Raw genomic sequence first — 27,150 nt, 5'->3', positions numbered from 1 at the left:
AAAAGTGCACCATTTTCACAAACTGAGACTGTGCAACGATTGCAGTGACCTTTGTGTGCCCGAAAACTTCAACAGAATCGTGCCGGTAAAAGTCCAAGGCCAGCCAAGACTTACGATTGTCCCCACCACGAGATAAGCGTGTGCTTTAGCATCCACCCTGCTCCCTCTCCGCGGGGCAAAATACGCGTGAGAAATGAGAGCGCGCGCCACTGCGTCGTGATGATGTGCACGTATATGGTGACGCACGATTATTGCTCCATCTTGCTGGTAATGCTGAAAACAAGATAGTTCCCCCTGAGATGCCTGCCACCATCGGTAAGTGGTAAATATAAATAGCTTGTTGTTTCAACGTTGAAAAAGGTGCTCGTTCATGACTCGGTGATTAAGGCCTCACAATTCAGAGGTCCCCCATTCGATTTGGCGTGAGTGTTTTTCTGAATTATTCTTCTTCCTCGCATTTTTATATATATAGATAAGTATACATATACAGTTAGTGACTGCGACGCCGACGGCGAAATCCAGCCGGGAGTGTCTATATAATTGCTATCACTATAGAAAAACACGCTTCTGTGCAATGAAAAAATAAATAGCTTATTACAAGCACTTTTAGTAACAAATCAACTATTTTAACGTGAAGCCAGACGCGTATAGGTATACAAACCTGAGTGAATTTCGAAGCTCACATATTCCGTCATTCTCCTGTATCTAGCAGCTCACTAGCGCCAGATTTTCTGTTAGATAATTTTGTGACAAACTCTACTTCTGCTAGCTAGGCACCAGGTAGATGGAGCCATGGTTGAAAGAAAAGAAAGACAACGCCGGCGCAAGAGCAGGAGAGAGGAGCTGGCGCTACTTTTATTTTATTTGGGGGTTTGGCACACGCCATCATACTGAAAGTCAGGCCCTCGTGAGATGAAAAAAAATTACACCTTTGCTACAAACGTGAAGTAATTAACCCGATAGCAATAGATTAGGAGGTCACGCGCAGAATGGCCAGCAGACAGAAACGTACCTCGCTTTTCTCACGCACAAATGACGCATGAAACGTGCTCTCAGGTACAGATGAATGTGATTAAGCGTCTCAGTCGTTACTTCGCTGTGTCTGAAAAGAGCGTTCTTTTTGCAAACGCAAAGTGAGCAACAATCGCAGTGGTCTTAGTGCGCCCGGTAACTAAAACACAATAGTTCCGGTAAAAGCCGAACGCCAGCCAAGACGTACGATCCTCCCTACCACGAAATAAGGGCTCGCGAGTGAGCGTAAACCCCCTGCTCGTTGCGAGGCAAAGTGCGCGTAGGAGATGAAAGCGTAGCTGCTGCGTCGTGACGATGTTACTACGCGCGTTCATTGTGCCAGCTTGCTGGCAATGCTGAAAACACGATAGCTCCCCCAGAGATGCTGTCAGAAGCGGTAAGTGGTACATATAGATAGCTTGCCGTTTGAATGTAAAAACACGTGCTCCTCAGTGGCTCTAAGGTTAGCGCCTAACGCTCATGATTTAGAGGACGCAAGTTCGATTCCGCATGCCGGAGTCTCTTTCTAGATTTTATTTCTTCTTGTATTTTCAAATATATAGATACGTATACATAAACGGTAAGTGACGGTGATACCCACGTCGACGCCGACGCTGGCGGCAGAATCTAGCCAAGAGTGTCCATAAAATTGCTATCGTAATAAAAGAAGAGAAAGGAAACGCTCACGGTCATGAGGCACGCTGACGAAGGGTGGCATCTCCTTGACCCCTTCTCATTCTCATCCCTACGTAGCTTTCAGCTCACTCGCTAGTGCAAAAAGGGAAAACGCTTGAGGCTTGTGACAAGTACTCCACTAGTACTTGCTAAAAGTTTTATTGCGATAGCGATTATAGGGACATTCTGGGCTGGATTTCGCTGCCAGTGTCGGTGTCACCGTCATTCACTGTACGTATATATACATATGAAAACGCAAGAAAAATAGTCCAGAAAAAGACTCCGGCGCGCGGAATCGAACGTCTGACCTCTGAAATGCGAGTGCGTGGCATCAGCCTTTGGGCCACGAAGGACCACCTCCTTCCACGGTCCAACGGCAAGATATTTATATCTACCAGTTACCACTGGTGATGGGCATCTTGGGGGGGGGGGGGGCATCGTGTTTTCAGCATTACCAGCGAAACGGCACAATGAGCACGTGTCGACAGATCTTCACGACGAGGCGGTGCCTGCTCTCCCACGCATAATTTTCGCCGCAAAGAGGGGGCAGAGTGGACGATGGCGCGTGCGCTCACTTATCTCGCGGTGGGGACAATCGTACGTCTCGGGACTTTATGAACGATTCTGCTGTAGTTACCGGATGCACAAAGGTCACTGAACTCGTTGGACAATCTCCGTCTGCGATAAGGGCCGACACTTATTCGCGTTCGTCTGTACCTGTGAGTATGTTTCATACGTCATTTGTGCGTGAGAAACGCGGGGCACGTTTCGATCTGTTGTTGCTATTGCGTTCATTGCTTCGTCTTTCCGACAAAGCTGTGACTTTTTTGCGACACTCATTTCGCGAGGCAATGAGCTCTTTTAATGAAGCCATTCGACGATTACTTGAAGTGTTGAGAGGGTCCCTTCAAGAAATCAGCACCGTGTTGGAGTGAACAGTGAGAATAAAAAAAAATGATTAAACAAGCCATTCTCGAATTTCAAGCTAATCTTTCAGGCTTCTGATTGAATTAGTTGAGCTGTTTGTTCTGACTAATAGATGTGTGCCTCACCTGAAAAAAGTCGTCCAAGTTGAAGCGTGTCTTTACCAACGCCATTCGTAGAAGAAGGAATACTCCTTGGAGAAGGTACACGCCATACGTGAGCCTTGCAAGAGGAACGAACCCTTTCCATGATGACATCCGTGCTATCACACCTGCGAGATTCATTCGTTTCGTCTGTGATCCTCCAATATACGCGAACTTTTGCCGAGTGACTAAAAGGTTATTCTGGAGTTTGATATGCCGAAACCATGATTCAATAAACGTAGCACGATTTAGTTAGGCAGTGTAAATCAATAGAGCCCCTGGTTACCTAAAGTGTACTTAAATCTAAGTGCATGAGTTTAAAAATTTAAATACAAGCGTTTTCACAACTTGCCCCAACCGAAAGCTGGATGTTGTGGCTTGGAGTCGAATGCTTGACCTCCGTAGCGCAGCCCTATAGTCATTGTGCTATATGATTAGAGTAATAATGGCGTATTATCAAGTAACCTGATGCCAGTAAAATCGAGATATGAGTAATGTAGCAAATCAGGCTAGTTGGAACATTCTGATGACGGTCAGTGCAAAAAAAGGACACGAAATGCAAGAAAGTTAAGGACACAAGTGCTGTCTAACAACTGAAAGTTTAGTGAACAATGTATCTTCAATGAGTTGATAAGATTTTGTTAGTGCTCCCCTTTCTGTTTATATTGTATACCATCCTTTTTCATTAAACTTTCATATGTTTTAAACTGCGCTTGTGTCGTGCACCTCCTTACGAGTAGTGTCCCCCTTCCTTTTTTTGCAGTGACCATCGTTAGCGAGAAATGCGCATTTCCCCCAGTTTTGAGATGCACACAAGAAAATCAGCGTTCAATGAAATGGCAGCTTGAGCTGCACCCTTCCCAATGTACTTCATCTCACACGACACAACAGGGGCGTGAATGAACTTCATTAACCATGCTGTAGCAACAGCTGTTCAACAGTTCTTGTGCACAAACATTGATCATCAGATTCCGCGCACATACAACTATGTTAAAGGTGGCCGTGATGTCGTCTCATTTTTTTAAGGTTATTTTCTCATTTTTTTTCTATTGCCACTGTTTGAGCACATATATACTGAGTGCCGATATGATACTGCGGGCTACGATCTTCCGAATGAGATAGTGTCCTGGTGTTCTTAGTCATGGTGTGGTGCCACCCATGACCTAGCTGGTCTTTTGAAAGCCATGCATTTAATGAAATAAGTGTAGTAATACTGATCGCAACGTTCTTAGCTTGAAAAAAAAAGCCTGTTGTGAATTTAGAGCCATATGGAGGCTAACAAAGAAAAAAGTCAAGGCAAGTCATTGTATCAAGATATATGCTTCTGGCATAGGGTTTTTTTTTCCTAGCGTAGCGCAAGAAATTCTTCCGTATTATGACGTAACTTCACCCTCGCATCAGTTAATGAGAACACACCTACGTAACCAGAAACCCAGATATACAAACCTCCGTAGCCCGTAGCACAGGCGTAAGCTGGCCAACAAAGTGAGAGTGACCATAGGAGGCGGTGGTAACCTCCATATATAGCGTTGGTGATAGGGCCCGGCAGGTTTCCTCTGTTCCAAGGCAGGGTAACAAATAAAACTAAGCCCGCCGCTGCCACTGACAGAAGCCAGAGCAGTGCTTGCACAACCTGCACAAAGAGATATGAGCCTGAGAAAGCAAAAACATGTACTCTTAACTACAAGCAGACGCGTCATTGATACCGATAGGAGGTTTGATTTTGTGTCGAGAGAACATAAACCCCATTTTATTGTTTTGCTGCAGCCAGATGTGGCCATAAACAAAATTCAGCTAGAATTTCTCTCATGCCTGTGGGATAACAACAATTTAATATCCTGGAGAAGAGATATGCTGGAATAGTAAATGCGGGTTTTTTATTTATTTTAGTGACTCTATACAAAAACAGAGATATTTAAGCTAGAGAAAAATTGTTTATATGTTAGTAAATATTTAAAACGGGGCAATCCCATATATATATATATATATATATATATATATATATATAATGAGATATAATAGACAGTAATGCCAAGGAATGTACAGGGGAAGTTATTAAAACCAATGGAATGTAAATAAGAAGAAAGAAAAGTGGATGAAAAAATTACCAACTGTGAGCAGGAATCGAACCTACGACCTTTGAATTACGCGTTCGATGCTCTAACCACTGAGCTATCACAGCGGCCCTCCCTCCATCCACTTTTTTGGGTTTATCTGTGAATTTAGAAGTAGGAGCGACAGTCAGCGCCATCTATAAGCCAAACAGCGAGTGTGAAAACACTCTTATGCGCATGTTTGGCGTCACATAGCACGTGAACCTATTATGAGCGGGCAGCTGATTAATTGTCCCTCTTATACAACCTAAACACACCAAGTCTGCCAGTACGAGACCCTCGTTCAATGAATTAAGGGAAAGAAGTGTATACGTAAGTGCTCGTTTTTCCGTGTTTTAACACAATATTAATGAGATATAACAGACAGTAATGCCAAGGAGTGTACAGGGGAAGTTATTAAAACCAATGGAATGTAAATAAGAAGAAAGAAAAGTGGATGAAAAAATTACCAACTGTGACCAGGAATCGAACCTACGACCTTCGAATTACGCGTTCGATGCTCTAACCACTGAGCTATCACAGCGGCCCTTCCTCCATCCACTTTTTTGGGTTTATCTGTGAATTTAGAAGTAGGAGCGACAGTCAGCGCCATCTATAAGCCAAACAGCGAGTGTAAAAACACTCTTATGCGCATGTTTGGCGTCACGTAGCACGTGAACTTATTATGAGCGGGCAGCTGATTAATTGTCCCTCTTATACAACCTAAACACACCAAGTGTGCCAGTACGAGACCCTCGTTCAATGAAATAAGGGAAAGAAGTGTATACCTAAGGGCTCGTTTTTCCGTGTTTTAACACAATATTAATGAGATATAACAGACAGTAATGCCAAGGAATGTACAGGGGAAGTTATTAAAACCAATGGAATGTAAATAAGAAGAAACAAAAGTGGATGAAAAAATTACCAACTGTGAGCAGGAATCGAACCTACGACCTTAGAATTACGCGTTCGATGCTTTAACCACTGAGCTATCACAGCGGCCCTCCCTCCATCCACTTTTTTGGGTTTATCTGTGAATTTAGAAGTAGGAGCGACAGTCAGCGCCATCTATAAGCCAAACAGCGAGTGTGAAAACACTCTTATGCGCATGTTTGGCGTCACGTAGCACGTGAACTTATTATGAGCGGGCAGCTGATTAATTGCCCCTCTTATACAACCAAAACACACCAAGTCTGCCAGTACGAGACCCTCGTTCAATGAAATAAGGGAAAGAAGTGTATACCTAAGGGCTCGTTTTTCCGTGTTTTAACACAATATTAATGAGATATAACAGACAGTAATGCCAAGGAATGTACAGGGGAAGTTATTAAAACCAATGGAATGTAAATAAGAAGAAAGAAAAGTGGATGAAAAAATTACCAACTGTGAGCAGGAATCGAACCTACGACCTTAGAATTACGCGTTCGATGCTCTAACCACTGAGCTATCACAGCGGCCCTCCCTCCATCCACTTTTTTGGGTTTATCTGTGAATTTAGAAGTAGGAGCGACAGTCAGCGCCATCTATAAGCCAAACAGCGAGTGTGAAAACACTCTTATGCGCATGTTTGGCGTCACGTAGCACGTGAACTTATTATGAGCGGGCAGCTGAATAATTGTCCCTCTTATACAACCTAAACACACCAAGTCTGCCAGTACGAGACCCTCGTTCAATGAAATAAGGGAAAGAAGTGTATACGTAAGTGCTCGTTTTTCCGTGTTTTAACACAATATTAATGAGATATAACAGACAGTAATGCCAAGGAATGTACAGGGGAAGTTATTAAAACCAAGGGAATGTAAATAAGAAGAAAGGAAAGTGGATGAAAAAATTACCAACTGTGAGCAGGAATCGAACCTACGACCTTTGAATTACGCGTTCGATGCTCTAACCACTGAGCTATCACAGCGGCCCTCCCTCCATCCACTTTTTTGGGTTTATCTGTGAATTTAGAAGTAGGAGCGACAGTCAGCGCCATCTATAAGCCAAACAGCGAGTGTAAAAACACTCTTATGCGCATGTTTGGCGTCACGTAGCACGTGAACTTATTATGAGCGGGCAGCTGATTAATTGTCCCTCTTATACAACCTAAACACACCAAGTGTGCCAGTACGAGACCCTCGTTCAATGAAATAAGGGAAAGAAGTGTATACCTAAGGGCTCGTTTTTCCGTGTTTTAACACAATATTAATGAGATATAACAGACAGTAATGCCAAGGAATGTACAGGGGAAGTTATTAAAACCAATGGAATTTAAATAAGAAGAAAGAAAAGTGGATGAAAAATTACCAACTGTGAGCAGGAATCGAACCTACGACCTTCGAATTACGCGTTCGATGCTTTAACCACTGAGCTATCACAGCGGCCCTCCCTCCATCCACTTTTTTTGGGTTTATCTGTGAATTTAGAAGTAGGAGCGACAGTCAGCGCCATCTATAAGCCAAACAGCGAGTGTGAAAACACTCTTATGCGCATGTTTGGCTTCACGTAGCACGTGAACTTATTATGAGCGGGCAGCTGATTAATTGCCCCTCTTATACAACCTAAACACACCAAGTCTGCCAGTACGAGACCCTCGTTCAATGAAATAAGGGAAAGAAGTGTATACCTAAGGGCTCGTTTTTCCGTGTTTTAACACAATATTAATGAGATATAACAGACAGTAATGCCAAGGAATGTACAGGGGAAGTTATTAAAACCAATGGAATGTAAATAAGAAGAAAGAAAAGTGGATGAAAAAATTACCAACTGTGAGCAGGAATCGAACCTACGACCTTCGAATTACGCGTTCGATGCTCTAACCACTGAGCTATCACAGCGGCTCTTCCTGCTCACAGTTGCATTCCTGCTCACAGTCGGTAATTTTTTCATCCACTTTTCTTTCTTCTTATTAACATTCCATTGGTTTTAATAACTTCCCCTGTACATTCCTTGGCATTACTGTCTGTTATATCTCATTAATATTGTGTTAAAACACGGAAAAACGGGCCCTTAGGTATACACTTCTTTCTCTTATTTCATTGAACGAGGGTCTCGTACTGGCAGACTTGGTGTGTTTAGGTTGTATAAGAGGGACAATTAATCAGCTGCCCGCTCATAATAAGTTCACGTGCTACGTGACGCCAAACATGCGCATAAGAGTGTTTTCACACTCGCTGTTTGGCTTATAGATGGCGCTGACTGTCGCTCCTACTCTAAATTCACAGATAAACCCAAAAAAGTGGATGGAGGGAGGGCCGCTGTGATAGCTCAGTGGTTGGAGCATCGAACGCGTAATTCGAAGGTCGTAGGTTCGATTCCTGCTCACAGTTGGTAATTTTTTCATCCACTTTTCTTTCTTCTTATTTACATTTCATTGGTTTTAATAACTTCCCCTGTACATTCGTTGGCATTACTGTCTGTTATATCTCATTAATATTGTGTTAAAACACGGAAAAACGAGCCCTTAGGTATACACTTCTTTCCCTTATTTGATTGAACGAGGGTCTCGTACTGGCAGACTTGGTGTGTTTAGGTTGTATAAGAGGGACAATTAATCAGCTGCCCGCTCATAATAAGTTCACGTGCTACGTGACGCCAAACATGCGCATAAGAGTGTTTTCACACTCGCTGTTTGGCTTATAGATGGCGCTGACTGTCGCTCCTACTTCTAAATTCACAGATAAACCCAAAAAAGTGGATGGAGGGAGGGCCGCTGTGATAGCTCAGTGGTTAGAGCATCGAACGCGTAATTCGAAGGTCGTAGGTTCGATTCCTGCTCACAGTTGGTAATTTTTTCATCCACTTTTCTTTCTTCTTATTTACATTCCATTGGTTTTAATAACTTCCCCTGTACATTCCTTGGCATTACTGTCTCTTATATCTCATTAATATTGTGTTAAAACACGGAAAAACGAGCCCTTAGGTATACACTTCTTTCCCTTATTTCATTGAACGAGGGTCTCGTACTGGCAGACTTGGTGTGTTTAGGTTGTATAAGAGGGACAATTAATCAGCTGCCCGCTCATAATAAGTTCACGTGCTACGTGACGCCAAACATGCGCATAAGAGTGTTTTCACACTCGCTGTTTGGCTTATAGATGGCGCGGACTGTCGCTCCTACTTCTAAATTCACAGATAAACCCAAAAAAATGGATGGAGGGAGGGCCGCTGTGATAGCTCAGTGGTTAGAGCATCGAACGCGTAATTCGAAGGTCGTAGGTTCGATTCCTGCTCACAGTTGGTAATTTTTTCATCCACTTTTCTTTCTTCTTATTTACATTCCATTGGTTTTAATAACTTCCCCTGTACATTCCTTGGCATTACTGTCTGTTATATCTCATTAATATAGTGTTAAAACACGGAAAAACGAGCCCTTAGGTATACACTTCTTTCCCTTATTTCATTGAACGAGGGTCTCGTACTGGCAGACTTGGTGTGTTTAGGTTGTATAAGAGGGACAATTAATCAGCTGCCCGCTCATAATAAGTTCACGTGCTACGTGACGCCAAACATGCGCATAAGAGTGTTTTCACACTCGCTGTTTGGCTTATAGATGGCGCTGACTGTCGCTCCTACTTCTAAATTCACAGATAAACCCAAAAAAGTGGATGGAGGGAGGGCCGCTGTGATAGCTCAGTGGTTAGAGCAACGAACGCGTAATTCGAAGGTCGTAGGTTCGATTCCTTCTCACAGTTGGTAATTTTTTCATCCACTTTTCTTTCTTCTTATTTACATTCCATTGGTTTTAATACCTTCCCCTGTACATTCCTTGGCATTACTGTCTGTTATATCTCATTAATATTGTGTTAAAACACGGAAAAACGAGCCCTTAGGTATACACTTCTTTCCCTTATTTCATTGAACGAGGGTCTCGTACTGGCAGACTTGGTGTGTTTAGGTTGTATAAGAGGGACAATTAATCAGCTGCCCGCTCATAATAAGTTCACGTGCTACGTGACGCCAAACATGCGCATAAGAGTGTTTTCACACTCGCTGTTTGGCTTATAGATGGCGCTGACTGTCGCTCCTACTTCTAAATTCACAGATAAACCCAAAAAAGTGGATGGAGGGAGGGCCGCTGTGATAGCTCAGTGGTTAGAGCATCGAACGCGTAATTCGAAGGTCGTAGATTCGATTCCTGCTCACAGTTGGTAATTTTTTCATCCACTTTTCTTTCTTCTTATTTACATTCCATTGGTTTTAATAACTTCCCCTGTACATTCCTTGGCATTATTGTCTGTTATATCTCATTAATATTGTGTTAAAACACGGAAAAACGAGCCCTAAGGTATACACTTCTTTCCCTTATTTCATTGAACGAGGGTCTCGTACTGGCAGACTTGGTGTGTTTAGGTTGTATAAGAGGGACAATTAATCAGCTGCCCGCTCATAATAAGTTCACGTGCTACGTGACGCCAAACATGCGCATAAGAGTGTTTTCACACTCGCTGTTTGGCTTATAGATGGCGCTGACTGTCGTTCCTACTTCTAAATTCACAGATAAACCCAAAAAAGTGGATGGAGGGAGGGCCGCTGTGATAGCTCAGTGGTTAGAGCATCGAACTTGTAATTCGAAGGTCGTAGGTTCGATTCCTGCTCACAGTTGGTAATTTTTTCATCCACTTTTCTTTCTTCTTATTTACATTCCATTGGTTTTAATAACTTCCCCTGTACATTCCTTGGCATTACTGTCTGTTATATCTCATTAATATTGTGTTAAAACACGGAAAAACGAGCCCTTAGGTATACACTTCTTTCCCTTATTTTATTGAACGAGGGTCTCGTACTGGCAGACTTGGTGTGTTTAGGTTGTATAAGAGGGACAATTAATCAGCTGCCCGCTCATAATAAGTTCACGTGCTACGTGACGCCAAACATGCGCATAAGAGTGTTTTCACCCTCGCTGTTTGGCTTATAGATGGCGCTGACTGTCGCTCCTACTTCTAAATTCACAGATAAACCCAAAAAAGTGGATGGAGGGAGGGCCGCTGTGATAGCTCAGTGGTTGGAGCATCGAACGCGTAATTCGAAGGTCGTAGGTTCGATTCCTGCTCACAGTTGGTAATTTTTTCATCCACTTTTCTTTCTTCTTATTTATATTCCATTGGTTTTAATAACTTCCCCTGTACATTCCTTGGCATTACTGTCTGTTATATGTCATTAATATTGTGTTAAAACACGGAAAAACGAGCCCTTAGGTATACACTTCTTTCCCGTATTTCATTGAACGAGGGTCTCGTACTGGCAGACTTGGTGTGTTTAGGTTGTATAAGAGGGACAATTAATCAGCTGCCCGCTCATAATAAGTTCACGTGCTACGTGACGCCAAACATGCGCATAAGAGTGTTTTCACACTCGCTGTTTGGCTTATAGATGGCGCTGACTGTCGCTCCTACTTCTAAATTCACAGATAAACCCAAAAAAGTGGATGGAGGGAGGGCCGCTGTGATAGCTCAGTGGTTGGAGCATCGAACGCGTAATTCGAAGGTCGTAGGTTCGATTCCTGCTCACAGTTGGTAATTTTTTCATCCACTTTTCTTTCTTCTTATTTACATTCCATTGGTTTTAATAACTTCCCCTGTACATTCCTTGGCATTACTGTCTGTTATATCTCATTAATATTGTGTTAAAACACGGAAAAACGAGCCCTTAGGTATACACTTCTTTCCCTTATTTCATTGAACGAGGGTCTCGTACTGGCAGACTTGGTGTGTTTAGGTTGTATAAGAGGGACAATTAATCAGCTGCCCGCTCATAATAAGTTCACGTGCTACGTGACGCCAAACATGCGCATAAGAGTGTTTTCACACTCGCTGTTTGGCTTATAGATGGCGCTGACTGTCGCTCCTACTTCTAAATTCACAGATAAACCCAAAAAAGTGGATGGAGGGAGGGCCGCTGGGATAGCTCAGTGGTTAGAGCATCGAACGCGTAATTCGAAGGTCGTAGGTTCGATTCCTGCTCACAGTTGGTAATTTTTTCATCCACTTTTCTTTCTTCTTATTTACATTCCATTGGTTTTAATAACTTCCCCTGTACATTCCTTGGCATTACTGTCTGTTATATCTCATTATTATTGTGTTAAAACACGGAAAAATGAGCCCTTAGGTATACACTTCTTTTCCTTATATATATATATATATATATATATATATATATATATATATATATATATATCTCGCTTGCCGTGTTGCCGTGTTGCCATGCAATACATGAAGAAACAAGCAGAATGAAAGTCATGAATGACCACAAAACCTCTGCGTACTTACAAGAGATATGGTTACTTCCTGGTATCGGATAGCCATGTACCCTGCCAGGATTCCGCTAACGTAGGTCGCCACATGGGTGAATGGCCTAAAATAAATAACCTCTAATGTTTTGAATATGCGTCTGAAAGAAAAAAAACGGCCTCTGAAGTTTTTAGTCACACGCGAATTAAATTGAAGGTCAAATAAAGCTGGAATTCATAAATCAGTGGCTAAAAATCTGAACGCAAGTATACCGTCCATCATTCGTGCCAGTCGTCACGCCGTACAACAGATCCATGAAGAATGTTCGGAAGGCCGTATAAGTGCTGCAAGCAAGTCCAGTCACCAAAAGCACCGTGACAATCGTTTGGGGAAATCTGGAAGCATGAATACCCGTGTTGTCCATTGCTGCAACAACACGAAACATAACAAACTAAGCAGTATTGCGCACAAACCCGATAAAGTTAATGTATTTTCGAACGATAGGTAGATATCTATGCACAGTCTATCACAAAAGTGTTTGGACCACGCGCCCGCGTGCCAAACTGCCTGTTCGCACCACCTAGCGGTGCGCCATCTTCAGTCAAGAGCAGTGCTAGGCCAGAAACGGGTCTTGTTGTTATTCACTGGCCTTTCAATTTTTTTACTGCTGCGTATACAGCTCATTGTTAGTTCGCAGTTTTCACGCGAAGCGCTCATCTGCAATACGACCGTCACATTTCTATTTTCATAGCAGGATCAAAACTATCACGGCGTGAAATAAAGTTGTTTCTCTCTTTCTCTCTATCACGGCGTGGCTCAAATGGTGGTGCGTTCGCTAGGTATCACTTTGTTATGAAGCTTGCGACTAATAACAGTTATGCTCATAGACATCCTCTCGAGGCTGAAGCACGTAGATGCAGATGCACGATATAAGAATATCATGTGCAGATGCCAAGAAGCATGTCGAGTTTAAAAGGCAAAGGCACAAGTAATTTGTACCCAGACAGAAAAGGGACAGGCCATAGATTAAGGGAAAAATGCTTCCTGGGCGCTGCGGTGCTGTCGATCGCCGCTGACGTATACAGCAGAAGTGTCACGAAGAGGCTTTTGGCGACGTGCTCACGTGGTGCGTAAGCTTTTGTGGTCGACTGTACGGTCTAAAGCATAACTCAAGTTTTTCTTGCGTGTGTAATGCAGCTGTTGAAATAATTATGAAAGAGGTGGCAGACTTTAAGTGAGGAGACAGAGAGACACTCTATTGACAGAGTGCCTAGCTTGGACCTATTACAATGATAGCTTTAGTTTTGTCTACAGACGCGGTTACCTATGCCGTGGTCACCTTTCATTGCAATAACATTAGAGCTCGTGTCACAGAAAGTCTAGTGTCAGCACAAGCTTCGGCATTGCCGGCGTTGTCCTCCGGTGAAAAATACCGAACCTATGTGATTTATAGTATCGACAGTTTATGAGGTAATAAGTGCTAAAGAGTGCCCCGTAACCAAAATATTATTACGGAGCACGTCGTAGTCGGGGACGCGAGATTAATTTTGACCACGTGGGGTGTGCTGAAAATAAAACTACACGAGCTTTCTTCAGTTTAGTTTCATCTAAATGCAGCCGTCGTGGCCTGGAATCCCATCAGCCTCCTCGAGCTTAGCTCGCGACACCTTACCTGCTAATTTAGCATGGTAAGCAAGAAGCAATTTTCACTTTTAGCTTTCGAATCGCTGTCCTGAGTTCTGGAATCTGCTGTCTTGCATTTTCTTGCACGTTTGCCAGCAAGTGAATTAGAATTAGAAAGCTTAAAGCGAGACCACTTACTGCCGTATTGAGGAACACTCCTTGACTTAACCTTGAATTGCCAGCGCTTCAAGGCAGCGCATTTCGAGCTTGCTTGTTCTACCTTGATACCGCCTAATGACAGCGCATTTGAAACGCGTTTGTGCTTTATTGAAGTTTGTGGCTAGTGATGCTGCATTGAAGGTCGAGACAAGTGAAGTATAAGCCAAGAAGCATTTCTTAATACGGGGTAAGCGGATGTTTGTTGTTTTGTTTTTACATTGCAAGTAAAAATGTAACACTTTGTTCCTCTTTAAAATGTGAAAAAATCTATGTGCACCAAACAAAACTCACTTTTGCCGCAAGCGCGAGATACTGAATGTGACAGCAAGGCATTGGCATGTTATGGGAGGTAAATCTGCCACCTAACTCTTGTAGAATCCGATCTCGTGTAACACTACAAAACGCTGGTGCAAGAGTATTCGGGTGATTGAAACAGCCCTTTCCCTGATGTCTGCCACTACAACGAGAAGTAAGGATAGTATTGGAGCCTTGTTCTCATTTCGGTGAGACAGCTCACCCGACCGCGCCTTTTTGGTCAATGTTCGCAGTCAGAATCATGCATGTGCGTTCCTCATTCAGAGTTGTAACTTTTCTCTGTGGCATAATTCAAATATTTATTGCGCAAAATTTTTATGGTGGTCACATGTTGCACATTCAATCGCCATTAATCTACACATGGGTGAAAATTATAAATGATTTTTTACGTTACAGAGCCTAAATAAAAGGGTAAATCATGATGAAAAATGCCACCAGTCTGCCGTCTCATTTTGCGCCCTTAAATGTGCGTGCTACGAGGTCTTACGCACCATTATCTAAACGGTGATGTAACGTTTCAGTAAAATTGCTAATGTCCAGTTTCTCTTTTTTACAGCTTCATGCATAATCTGTGTTATATAATACGGCAGCTCTTAGAAGATGAATCAGTTCTTGAAGCTGCACGACCACGTTTTCGCCTATATATCAAAACAATTGATAAGAAATGACAGTGGCTATGGGCTGATTCTGCACACGTAGCCTGTAAGTAAGCAAAGCAAGACCGCCAAGATGGTCTAGTGGTTGAGGTACTCGGATGCTGACCCACAGGTCGCGTGATCAAACCCTGGATGCGGCGGGTGGATTTTTGATGGAGGCGAAAATGTTGTAGGCCCGTGTGCTCAGATATGGGTGCACGTTAAAGAACTGGTAGTCAAAACTTCCGGAGCCCTCCACTATGACATCTATCATAAACATATGGTCGTTTTGGGACGGTAAGCCTAAAATATCAATCAAACATGTAAGCTGAATTCACGGATGGCAGCGGCATTGGCAGAAATTTTTTTCGGAGGGGGCACCCCCTTCAATAAAGTTGGGCACGGGCAGGCAGAGGTGATAGACCATTATTCTGTGCGCATGTATCCTGGGACATATTATTTTGGAGGGGGGCACGGGGGGGGGCACGGGGGGGGGGGGCACGGGCTTGGTGTGCCAGCCCTCGGATATACGCCACTGGCAGATGGAAACCTGTGTGGTAGGAAACAAACGCAGGGAGAGCCATGGTGGTGGTGCAAACTGCGGTAAAAGTTACATTGGCGATAGAAGTAAGCTTTACAAAGACTATGTATAGCGGCACATGTATGATGTATACAAAAAAAGGTTTCGTCGAACGCGCTGACCGAACACGCAGAAGCAGTTGGCCACGAAGTAGATCGATATAGGATGAAAATAACGAAAAGATAAAGGGAAACGAATTGGACTTTTCGGCTATTTTGACACTGAAAATTCAGACAACGGCACAATTTTTCTTCAAACGTAACAAAGGCAACTTACCCTACACGTACGCTGCTACGTCATATTTTCAAATATACACAATTGGACCATTTGTACATTATTTTTTCATTGTGAACATGGCTCCCGTGCGGAAACTGAAACGATCTGCTTTTGTGTGAACACTCATGGCCGGCCTGTGCTTATTTTAACCCTAGAGTTCAAAATAACAACCCGAACAAAAAAAGAGGGGTAACAGGGGCACTGCCAGCGTCATATTTTACTTTTTTTATTTTTGTTAACTGTTAATTGTCCTCTCCACACTTACATGGCCACGGTAGTAAAATATGACGCCACAACCGGAAGCGCTAGCGACGTCGTGCACTTGCCTTACATGGCGCTAAATTGAAAGTTTTCTTAATTGCTGACTTTTTACGAGCTATTATAAATACGCGATTTTATTGCGCTTTATGGCTCACTGATTGCGTTTTTTGCTAGTTTTTTTAAAGAAAAATAAAGTTAGTGACGGCTACCCTTTTTCGCTTCGTTGTCGCAATGTAAAAGTTTAAGAAACAAAATATATAAATATATAGACACTCAAAGAAAAAATCAAGTATTTGGGGAGTATTCCTGCCACGCAACAGTAATCATATACTTCACGTACTTTGCTCGTGTTATCACTACGCTTCCTGTCTGTGGCGGAGCCAGGGGGTTGTACACTGGGCCTGTGTCCGGTGTGCGACTGCCCCCCCCCTTCCCCCTAAATTTTTTCGCCATGCCATAGATAACAAAAAATGACCATTTCAAGGAAGTGCCCTCGAAGTGCCCGTTCATCCATCCATCCACTCGCCGCGTCTGTCTTCCGTCTGTCTGTCTGTTTATGCGCCTGCCTGCCTGCCTGCCTGCCTGCCTGCCTGCCTGCCTGCCTGTCTGTCTGTCTGTCTGTCTGTCTGTCTGTCTGTCTGTCTGTCTGTCTGTCTGTCCGTCCGTCCGTCCGTCCGTCCGTCCATCCGTCCGTTCGTATATCTAGTGAACACTCGAAGTATCTTTATCTTGTATCTTTTTATCATATATTCTTCATATCCGAGTACTGCCATCTAGCGGATATTACAAAAAACTAAACGAGAGGTGGCTACCTACTACATATATTGAGGACGCACGACCCACGGTCCCTAAATAAATTTCTTTTCTTCGCCCCTAAAAAATGTCTGGCCACGCGCCTGCTTCCTGCTGTTCACCGTGACGAACGGTGCGCGCCTTATCTTAAGTGCGAAATAGCATTCTTGATTTGAAAATGGTGAGAGCCGGGTTTTCAAGAAAGAAAACGCGAGCAAGTCAGATGGCGAATAATGTTATGTGGCAGAACTACTATCCAAATACTGTTTTTTATTTGAGTGCATACAGTTCTACATCGGTAAGCTTGAAAATTCTCATTTAGGCAGAGCAAACACGCAGTGATGGGGCACACTTTCAATACAGTCCCCTCAATGCTAATCCCGAATCTCTGTGTACTCAAAGAAATGTTGGAGCACTGTCATCAAATTGCGGTAGCTTTTCGGGCCTTTACTCACACGCACACATACGATGCATGAGGTGATGTTATCGATTCTGATTTTATGCAGAACATCACGGCCGCGGTAATGGCAGAAACTTACCGAAAGTGTCTATGCAATGTATATCGCAATCAAGTTACAGGTAAATAAAATTAACAGGAAGAAATTAGACTTTAAAACACAGTTCATAGCGCAGATGATACATTAATGTAGCTTGGCTTTGTCTGTAGAGTCAGCGTTAGACAGTATAGCAAACATATCTACTGTATACCAATATATGTCATGCCACCAGTTCTGCAAAATGAAATGAAAAACAGCGTAAAAAACAATGAACCCTGCTGATGAATTTAATGATATGTTTGTTTTAACGCCCCAAAACCGCCACATGATTATGAGAGACTCCGTAGTGGAGAGCTCCAAAAGTGTCGACCACCAGGATTTTTTTTTAATGTGCATCTAAATCTTAGCACGTGAGTCTACAGCATTTTCGCCTGCATCGCAAATGCCTCCGTCACCGGAATTCGATCTCGCTACCTGCGGGTCAGCAACTGAGTACCTTAGCCGCTAGACCACCATGGTGGGGTCTGTTGATGTTTTTAGCATTTGTGTGCAAACAATTATTTTCTGTTGACAAAAAACAGTAGCACCAATAAACGCATTGACGCCTTCCAGTTCACAAAATTCAATAGTACTGATACTGTATGAGGCTGCAGTGTATTTTCGAAGACCTTCAAACATAAGTATTGCTTATCAAAGAAATTGCTTACAGCGTTCTTTTAAAGAAAACTTGTCTACTACTCATAGCGCTTATCGTACCTCGTCAGGAGCATGATGAAAGGCAGAGTGAGGTGAAGAGTTGCATCTCTGTACTGACGTACCAGAGGTGTATCAAACACTGAAAAGGGGGGAGAAAAAAAAACATTTCAACAAACATTATGTGTTTATAAATTTAACTAGGACTATTAAGTTTGAATTTAGTTTCAAAACTAACCAATTTAGTTTCAAAACTAACCAATTTAGATTATTTCCACTGCAACGCATTACCGTATAGAAGCTAGATGTAACATTTCAGCCTTTCTTACGATTACACTATATACATATCAGTGTGGACAAAAAAAAAGCATCTTTGTTCGTCTTGAGGATTTACGACGGTATTTTGAATTCTTTATTTACGATGCATGGTCACGTTAATAACTGGCACACGAACGTAGTTACTCAAACGCGCTTAAAGCCGTGATAACAAAAACAAGCTTGGGTGATACTGATACAGCGAATTTTTCGAAACTCTTGTGATGATCAGACGTTAATGTGCAATAATAAGCTTAGCTTTCTTCATTACAGGATTATTAACATAAAAAAACCTAAATATGTAACAGTATAAAACATGGCTGCTATTATAAGTAAAGTTTGGGGAAAAATGTCCTATTTTTGATAGCATGTGATGCGACCCCGAGATACCTTCATTTGACGAGAAACAGAATTACGGAGTTAATATACAAAAAGCTAGTTGTTGCTGGCTTTATGAAACTTGCTTGTGGTAATTGCATTAATTTATTTTTTTTCTTTCTACATTACTAAAAATTCACTTCTTAATGCCAGATAGCCTTCGAGAAAAATAAATTGTGTAAAATTGGGCTGCTTTGATGAATGATGTTGCCAAGCTCCCTTGAATGCCCGATTGTGGTACAATGCAATAACTGATACTTGCGGTTTCATTAAGTGCGTTGAAATTGTTCGTGTGCGTGATCACTGTCCACCAGTTTTCTGCACACCTTCCGATCTGCTTCGAAAACAGCTCTTGGTCGGCGGGCCCTTCGCCCATAGTGGGGAGCAGGAAAGCGAAGAATACGACTATCACAACTGGGACTGTCAGCCTATGATTCAAAGAAACAGATACTATCTATAGTAGAAATATTGCAACCATAAGAGTTATGCAGCACTGCTCAAAAAAGAACAACGTATACCTCCAACTGCTGCTCAAGCTTACCTTACATATCGGCGAACAAAAGTGACCATGTAGGTTCGCAGGCATTTTGTTACAGGAAGCACTTCGTCCTTTACGTTGGCGAGGTACGAAAATGTAAAGCCTCTGCCGAAAAAAAAAAAACATATGGCACGCAGCAACTGGGATGATTAAGTAAGTTAGTTTTGTCATTTTGGGAAATTTGGTGTTTTGTTTCTAAAGCAGCATTGACACAAATGTTGAAAGGTAAGATAACTCGTTGAAAAGGTTTGTGTGGATACATACGCATAATTCATGTAATATCAATCAATAATATAGCCTAAACATATTTAAGATCAATTTCCAAGTGCACGTCATGACAAATCACGCGAAGCGTGCCTCTGGTTTCCTTGTAATCAACTAACCACCGCCTGCGTCATGAGCCTGTTGCGATCTTTGCGAGCGCTCTCTCTTATCAGGCCTTTTTAACGAAAAGAGGGGGCAGGCTTGTGCGAGTACAATCACTGGTGGCCTTGCCTCAACAGTGAATTTTCGGGAGTTCACGCATATTTGTGTCTCATTTTGATGGCGCAGTGGGTACCCAGAAGCGTGCTTGTAGCATCGCAAAGAGTGTTTAGAAAATGCTCTGATAGGCTGCTGTTCTAGCTTTCACTGTGACTGTGCTGCGCGCTATGCCCGCTCGGAGGCATTACGTTTTGTGTGACATTTAGTCACTACTAAATACAGCACAAACAAGAAAGATATGAACACGATGACGTGGCCACCCATGTCACGATGTTCGTATCTTTCTTGCGCTTGTTGTCTTTGCTAGTGGTGAAACGTCATACAGTAAGCAATACTCACTTCGCCAAGAAAACGTTATCCTCAAGTTAACTGCTGTTCTTCATTTCTCATGGCACTAGCGTATAGCAGTAAAGCAAGCAAAATTTCCTCACGCCCGTATGAAAGAACACAACAGACGAAACACAAAAAACAACTCAATGAAAGATCATAAATCTACCCTGGTATTCTAAACTGTTATAATAACAACAGATCGCAATACGCAGCACTGGACTGCTAGCACACAAGAGAAGATGTCATCACACTGCGGCAACTTCAGTAAAAAATTGAGGCCCACGGCTCTCTACTACGCACAATGTATCCTGTTACAGGGTCAGGAGACCTCAAATTCTGCGATATACTAAACACCCCCTATTATGTTTTCTGAGAACACAACAGTACCCCAAAGAAAACGACCACTCAAACGTCATCAGGAGAGAAGAGGGGGTGTCATCTAGAATAACTTTTTTTGAGGCAAGCTGGTGCTTTAGTTGGTGCCTGAACAGGGCCCGTCTTGGAAGCTTAAGTCCTGAGGACCAGTTTTAGCTTGTAAACAGGGCCAGGATGTCAATCCAAGGCTACCTGAAAGAACGTGGTAGCCTACCTCAGCGTATAAAAAGTTCGAGCTACAAATAAGGTTTATTGGATCCCTGCCCAGAGCCTGCATTCAGAAAGGCGAAAATTTCTTTAACAGAATATTTCTTTTATGGACAATTTTAGCCTGTCCTGAAGCTAGACATATTTTTAGTGAGGTAGGTGGGTGAATAGCAAAAAGTCCTACCGAATGAAAGGCGTGTGAACTCAGCCCCTGTTCACTTCACAAGTGACGACGCTTGGCCCAGTGAAATCACATGAGCTACCACCTCACCACACTTTTTATTGTTTAGTCTTATTCCCTTGCTTTGTTTTTGTTCCATCCATCACACGGTTAGTAAAAAAGAGTTTTTATTAGTAGATTTAATCAGGGGCAAAATCTTTTTTCGTGATAGTTATAATAAATATGAAGTAACGTTCTGCATATCACTAGAAACTCCGGAAACAATAATGAATGTACCGCAGGCATTAACTTATCCCACTTACTGGATGAAGAAGAGGCTGGAAATTGACAGAAAGGCGTTTGTTATCAACTGAAACTACACTCTGTCTCCCAAGTCAAATATCTTGAAGCCTGAATCTGTAAAAAAAAAAGTGTTTTTTAATTACCCGAAGTCCCGCTAATTTTTAGAGCTGGCAATATAAATAGTTCATTAGTGCAGCCCGTCGAACTCTATTGTGCAGCAGCACAACTTTTGCCACCGGCCATCACAGCAATCAGTAAGAATGCTATGTTATGCAATGGAAAGTGTTTCTACTTTATTAAGGGTTGTGCAATGACGGGTAATGCCCTTTTCTCGTCTGATTTTTACATCTTTGTGGCACTTGTTAAAAGGATTAGACGCCCTGGAATACTTTTACGTAGCAATAACATTGAAAAATTGCTCCATAGTTTCAGAGGTTCAAAAACCGAACTAATAACGTTATGTAATGTACTAACATTGCAAACTGTTCACGGTGTATTTAACAGCCACTGTATTGCTTTATGAAGTTGATTTTCCCTTCATGGCCCTCTTCTCAAGCGATTCTCATCCTCTTTCATCATCCCAGAATACTGGAGTTGGTCGTAACCTTCCCCAATGCCACAGCCTGACAAACAAAAAATTGATAAGATAAGAATATGTAGCTGGCCTAATACGTCACCTAGCACGTAATACATGAGGTGCTATAGGTTTATTTCATGATGCGCAGCAGCTCTTTGACTACCCTATGAAACGCTGTCCCGTGTGTCCACACAAAGGCGCCGCAGCGCGTTCCCCCCCGCCGCAGTTGTTGGAACGATGCCAAGTAAGTCAGGTCAAAAGTGCGCGTGACCTGACCCTCACCCGCATTAGCTGCTGGATCCTCCGCCCGCTCGTCACGCACTTCTCTCTCGCTTCACCCTCTCCACCACCCGCAACGCTCGACAGCACGTCGAGTGGCAACACTCTTTCGGTTCATTTATCTGCTATGAAACTTACACGAAAGTGAACCCGCCTCCCGTGTCTTACCCCCGTATTCACAAACGCTCTTCCACTCGACTTCCTCCCTTCACTTGACAGAGTTGAACACTGCGCCACCGCACGGCTGAAAATGACGCTGCGCTACTCAAGAATCGCAGCAGATTATTGCTGATATGCAGTGACTTTCCGTGCCTAGAGACGGCGCTCCCATCGGCTTTCTCAAGTGAAGGTGAAGCGTTGAGTGACGGGACGTTCTAGAATACGGGGGTAACTTAGTGTCTCAGAGAAACGTTAAGTCGAGTAAAGGCTACACCGAGTTTCGCTTCAAACCCTAGTTCAGCACCTTGGCCGATACCCTTTTCAGCCTGGCAAACGGCGTGCGCACCGCTGCTGCTTCGAATCCCATCAGGGTTCCATTCGGGGAGATTGTCCTTTTTTTATTTCCAGGTTCTACACACCAAAGATAGGAGCAAAACATCATCACGTGATATAACTGTGAATAAACATTTTTCAAGGAACCCTAACGCGAAGCATTAAAGATATTTGTAAACTTATGAATTGTTCTTTAGGAACTGTATCGTCAATAATATCAAAATCAAGTGTTCATTATTAGACAAGCGAATGATGATAAACGCTTCAGTTCTGAATTTCGCTCTAAATATTCCGTTCTTCAAAGTTTTTTTTTTGGTAGGCCACATTAGTTCAATATTATTGCCTGAAACTTGATACGTGAGCTTTCTAACTCTCTCAGAAAGGAATGTCATCACTTTTTACCGGTAAAGTGTTTTCTAGTTCTGAGCTGATTTAAAATTAAAAATATGTGGCATCGCTAAGAGTTATTGCGGAAACGTCAATGTGGTATAGAAACCTTTATTTTCCTTCGTATGTTTCTTCCAGCCACGTCTTCCAGCCGCAATAGATTTCGTATTGCAGAATATAGTGTGTTAACACAACTGACCTAGTATTTTTTTCTCTTTTGCATCTCTGTAAACACTCTTCCAGGCGTCATTCACTACGTGTAAAGAAGTAATAATATTTCAAGCGTTGTTTAATTTTGTCAATATGTCATATACGGTGTTAATTTGAACATGTTGGTTGAGCTTCAGTGTAATGAATACGCAGCGCGAACAACGAGAACTGAGAAAACAGCAATGCGGGTGCTTTCTCAAGGCAAGATGCTGAAGCAACCTAAAAACCATAGCCTGGGTGAAAATTTTTCTCGCATAAAGAAGCAACAGGCAGCACTTCGGCCCAGCGTTCAAACTTGAGCATGTTCCTATTTTTTTTCTTTTCGTTTATTTCTTTCTTGAACCGGTGCAGCTCGCAGGCACTATAGCCATCCCGCACGTGAGATTTGCTCTGCGTATGTCCCCCAAAAGAAAGCCTGTGCATGTGTACTTAAGTGTCTTTCTTCTGTTACGAATTTGCTGTGTTGCGATGGTAGCGGTGGCGAAGAGCGGCGAGCCGTCGAGCGGACTTCGCTGAAGCCTTTGCCCGAATGCGAAGCAGGGAGGCAATCCGTTTTGAAAAGAGCAATAAGAAGGAGCGTTTACTGTAGCAGGTTGTCGTTTGTACAGAGCCGGCCAGCACGACAACGTCGGCTGGGGCAAAAATCCCCTAACATAGGGCCGGCTCGGCCTTAAATAGCGTTTTCGGACTCTTCTGCGAGACCAGTTCCCCGGAACGGCACAGTGGCTCGGCTGAGGAGACGCAGCCATACCCGGAACTGCAAAGTGGTTCGGCGGAGGAAGCGACGTTATCCCCGGAACTGCATGGTTCTCCTGCACGGAAGGCGGCGCTGGGAGGGGGGAGACAGTTCGTCGGAACAGCGCTCGATCTCGTGAGACGTGCTCCCGAACGAGGAAAATGTCTGTGGCATAACAGCACCCCCGCCGCCAGACAATACATCTGGAGTTTTGAGCCATCAGCGCGGCTCAGAAGGAGGTATGCTGGTTCAATGTCGGTAGCTGTTCCGCTCTCTTTGCCCGTTGAGACTGTCATAGGCCTGCGGAGTTTCACTGGAACGACGGAGTCGAACACAAAGCCAAACCACTCTGGCCAAAGCAAGCACCCTCCAAATGCTGATCAAATTGCCAGACCAGCAGAAACCAAACGTTTCCTCGAGATTACGCTGGGCAAACAAATAGCATCACGAGCAACGAATCTCGGGAGGAATACACAATGCCGACACTCCTTTACAGTGCAGGACACTGCTAAACCAAATAAAATTTTGTTTTCGTGAGCGATTCTCGATTGTGACCCGGGCAGATTGGGGACGATCAAAGCTGCTGAGGTTGACTCGATTTGGCCCTGAATCTACAGTTTAGATTACCAAGAACTACCGAATCACGCACATTTGCGTCGCCTGCAAGCATAAGTTTGTCAACTTAACAAATTTCGTCCTCCTACAAGTTCTCTCTTCAATGCGCGCAGCCAATGAGGATCAAAACAAGATAAAACATGCTTGAAAAGTAAGAAACTATGGATGAAACTCAAACTCACGTGCGTTATACAAAACAAAGTTAAAAGATGACCTACACTGACGCGCATAATACACCTAATGCCAAACGCAGATGTTACTTCAAACAATTGGGCTTTTACTCAGCCTTCTTTGTTAAAATAAAACACGCAAACTGTTACTTTTTGAAATATTATGACAACAAATTTAATCGAACAAACATATCAATGCCTGCTTCTCCAATGAGAAGGAAAAAAAACTTACAAAAGTTCAGATGCATTCATTGCTCAATGGCAGACGACACAATAGAAAAATAATTCTCAAAGCTAAGCACAGAATACACTCTTCGTATTGGCAAGGCAGCACTCTCTCAGACGAACTCTGGGGAGTCGCGCATTCCACAGCTTTCGAGGGTTGTGGTTGTGTGGACGATGAACCAACCTGTTCGCCGAACTCAGTAGCAGCGACTTTTGACCCGCAGCCGCTGAACTCGAAGAAAGGGGCATCTGCACTGGATCGTTTACGCCACCTGTTCGACCAGTGACCCTTTCGCCACGGTGGGGAACAACCGCTTGTGTTACTGCCCAAGCGCTCGCAACGTTTCCCCACTTGCTTGCATCTACGCGGCAGAGAAAAGGATGAGTCCAGGCGGTGATTTCGGCTTCGGAATTTTGCTGAAGTTCCTTTCTTTGCGACGCGCTTTGCGTTTGACCTAGATCTTAGCAGTGGCCTGAACTTCAACCTTCTTTTATTGCGCTTTGTCCCGACTTCAGCCCTGACATTGAGTATGGCATCTTGAGAGCCATGGCGTTCAGCCACTTTCCCGCGCTTGGCGTTATTCGACTTCGCCTTATATTTGCAACGGTGACTCTTCCCAACGAAACTTATCACCGTGCTCATAGCACTGGCATTCATACTATAAAGTACGCTGCCTTCACTTTGTGGAGACAAAGCTCCATATTGGTTACCTAGCTTTTCCTCGGGCCCGATGCTAGCTGTCTCTGCCTGTGACAGAACGGGAGTCCCGATGCTTTTAAAGTTAAACATCTCGCCCGAAAGTTTCTCTTCAGTTTGTAAGGGTCTCTCCCTTTCAAAGATAGCCCTTGTTCCCAGGCCTTCGTAGTCAGCCTCGTGCTCACTTTGACGCAATTTATCCTGATCACGTGCTCGCCCAAGCGGCCCCATCTCCAGCGCTTTACGGTGCACCTCCGCGTCCTTAGCTATGCGATGGGCCTCGGCTCCTAACTCCTTGAGATGCACCTCAGCGTCTGGCTCTCTCCGACGCACTTCGGTGCCTTGCACCTTGTGACGGGCCTCAACGTCAAATGCCTCGCGATTTTCCTCCTCCTCAAGCGCTGCGCGACGGGCTCTCATCACTTTACTGCGCGCGTCGTCTTCCAGCGCTCCACGACGTGCCTCGTCCTCTCGCTCTTTTCGGCGGGCGTCTACCTTTAGCGCCTTACCACATGCTTCAGCGCTGTTACTATCGCTCTGACTTCCAGCAGGACTTGAAATGAAAAAAAATATTTAATCAAAGCATATCTAGCATGACTGAAGTCTCCTGCTTCCTCGAAGGGTAAGCAATTCAAAACATGCACGATCTTGCGCGGCAACAGCGTGGCGAGCTTCTCCACCCAAAGGTCGCGGATAACACCCACATTACAGCATACAACTTCAAAATCATCAAGAAAATGCGCAATGTTCTCGCCTGTCTGAAAGTTGTGGAGCTGGCGTTCCGCTTGCTGTCACTTAAGTGCTTGAATTTTACGATCAAGCTCGCTCATTTTGAGTGCATGCTCTCTCCTTTTGCGACTTTCCTCGGCCTTCCATTTTTCGTGCCTTTGAGCTTCGAGCTCTTCGCGGCTTTGCTCGGCCTTCTGCTTTTGCTCACAAATGCGCTCCCAAAACTCGTCAGCCTCATCGGCAATCACATTTTCTGCCCGCATTACCTCGAGAATCGCTTCCTTCGTTTTAGCGGACCCGGCAGAAATCCCCATGGCTCCACAAATTTCGAGGAGGTCCTCCACAAGGTATTGCTCCATCGCGATCTCGTCCCTCATGATGCTCTGCTACTGATATTCACCGTACTCTTAAACTAATCTCATGGTATAAAGCACGTGAATAATAAATTATAACCAACAAAACAAAACAAAACACTCTCCTATCATCTGCCTGTGCTACAGTGGTCTGGCAAAATGAACAGTAAACGTTGGGCACTCACCCAACCAAAGTAGCCGACGATGGTCCAACTGGTGGCTGCCTTCGAACAGTGCCGTGGGTGTCGTCAGGCCTGCAGGGATCTGGTCGAACTTGCCAACGTTGAGGTCCGGGGTAGCTTGTCTCAGCTTGCCGAACGATGAGAACAGTGGTAGCGTATCCCAGCGTATTCAAACGCTAATATCACGTCGGTCGTGCTCGAGCTTCCAGGGGTCCGATCCAGCGTGCCGAACGTAGGGTAGCGTATCACAGCGTAGCCAAACGCTATCACGGCGGTCGCCCTCGTGCTCAGAGATTCGATCAGACTTGCCAAACGTAGGATATCGGGGTAGCGGGTCCCAGAGCAGCAAAACGTTGGGGTCAGGGGAAGCGTATCCCGAAGCTGCCAACCACTGTTACGAATTTGCTGTGTCGCGATGGTAGCGGTGGCGAAGAGCGGCGAACCGTCGAGCGGACTTCGCT

At 43.8% G+C, this 27,150-nt stretch overlaps 1 protein-coding gene and 4 non-coding genes across 6 annotated transcripts in view; 3 read left to right on the top strand and 2 right to left on the bottom strand.

Moving 5' to 3' along the window:
- Positions 1 to 7,592: 7,592 nt before the first annotated feature.
- TRNAT-CGU (transfer RNA threonine (anticodon CGU)) lies at positions 7,593 to 7,665 on the bottom strand. Its single transcript has one exon. It is a non-coding gene; the product is annotated as a tRNA-Thr (tRNA).
- Positions 7,666 to 8,539: 874 nt separating this feature from the next.
- Positions 8,540 to 8,612, top strand: TRNAT-CGU (transfer RNA threonine (anticodon CGU)). Its single transcript has one exon. It is a non-coding gene; the product is annotated as a tRNA-Thr (tRNA).
- A 382-nt stretch (positions 8,613 to 8,994) lies between these two features.
- Positions 8,995 to 9,067, top strand: TRNAT-CGU (transfer RNA threonine (anticodon CGU)). Its single transcript has one exon. It is a non-coding gene; the product is annotated as a tRNA-Thr (tRNA).
- A 1,292-nt stretch (positions 9,068 to 10,359) lies between these two features.
- TRNAT-UGU (transfer RNA threonine (anticodon UGU)) lies at positions 10,360 to 10,432 on the top strand. The gene has a single exon. It is a non-coding gene; the product is annotated as a tRNA-Thr (tRNA).
- Positions 10,433 to 18,043: 7,611 nt separating this feature from the next.
- LOC119162147 (uncharacterized) overlaps positions 18,044 to 27,150 on the bottom strand; it is a 46,037-nt gene continuing 36,930 nt past the window's right edge. The window contains exons 7-10 of one of the 2 annotated variants that reach the window (XM_075885804.1): positions 21,058 to 21,151; positions 19,183 to 19,284; positions 18,968 to 19,069; positions 18,044 to 18,090 (exon numbers count right to left, since the gene is read on the bottom strand). In XM_075885804.1, the coding sequence (XP_075741919.1) occupies positions 21,111 to 21,151 (41 nt within the window). In that variant the 3' untranslated portion in view covers positions 18,044 to 18,090; positions 18,968 to 19,069; positions 19,183 to 19,284; positions 21,058 to 21,110. Of the gene's footprint in view, positions 18,091 to 18,909; positions 19,070 to 19,182; positions 19,285 to 21,057; positions 21,152 to 27,150 lie in introns of those variants that run through there. The other variant, XM_075885803.1, reaches the window with a different exon arrangement.

This window comes from Rhipicephalus microplus, unplaced genomic scaffold (genome assembly GCF_043290135.1).
Source record: "Rhipicephalus microplus isolate Deutch F79 unplaced genomic scaffold, USDA_Rmic scaffold_327, whole genome shotgun sequence".
Lineage (NCBI taxonomy): Eukaryota > Metazoa > Arthropoda > Arachnida > Ixodida > Ixodidae > Rhipicephalus > Rhipicephalus microplus.
The sequence above is the reverse complement of the archived record's forward strand: the minus strand, read 5'-3'. Positions and strand labels throughout refer to the sequence as shown.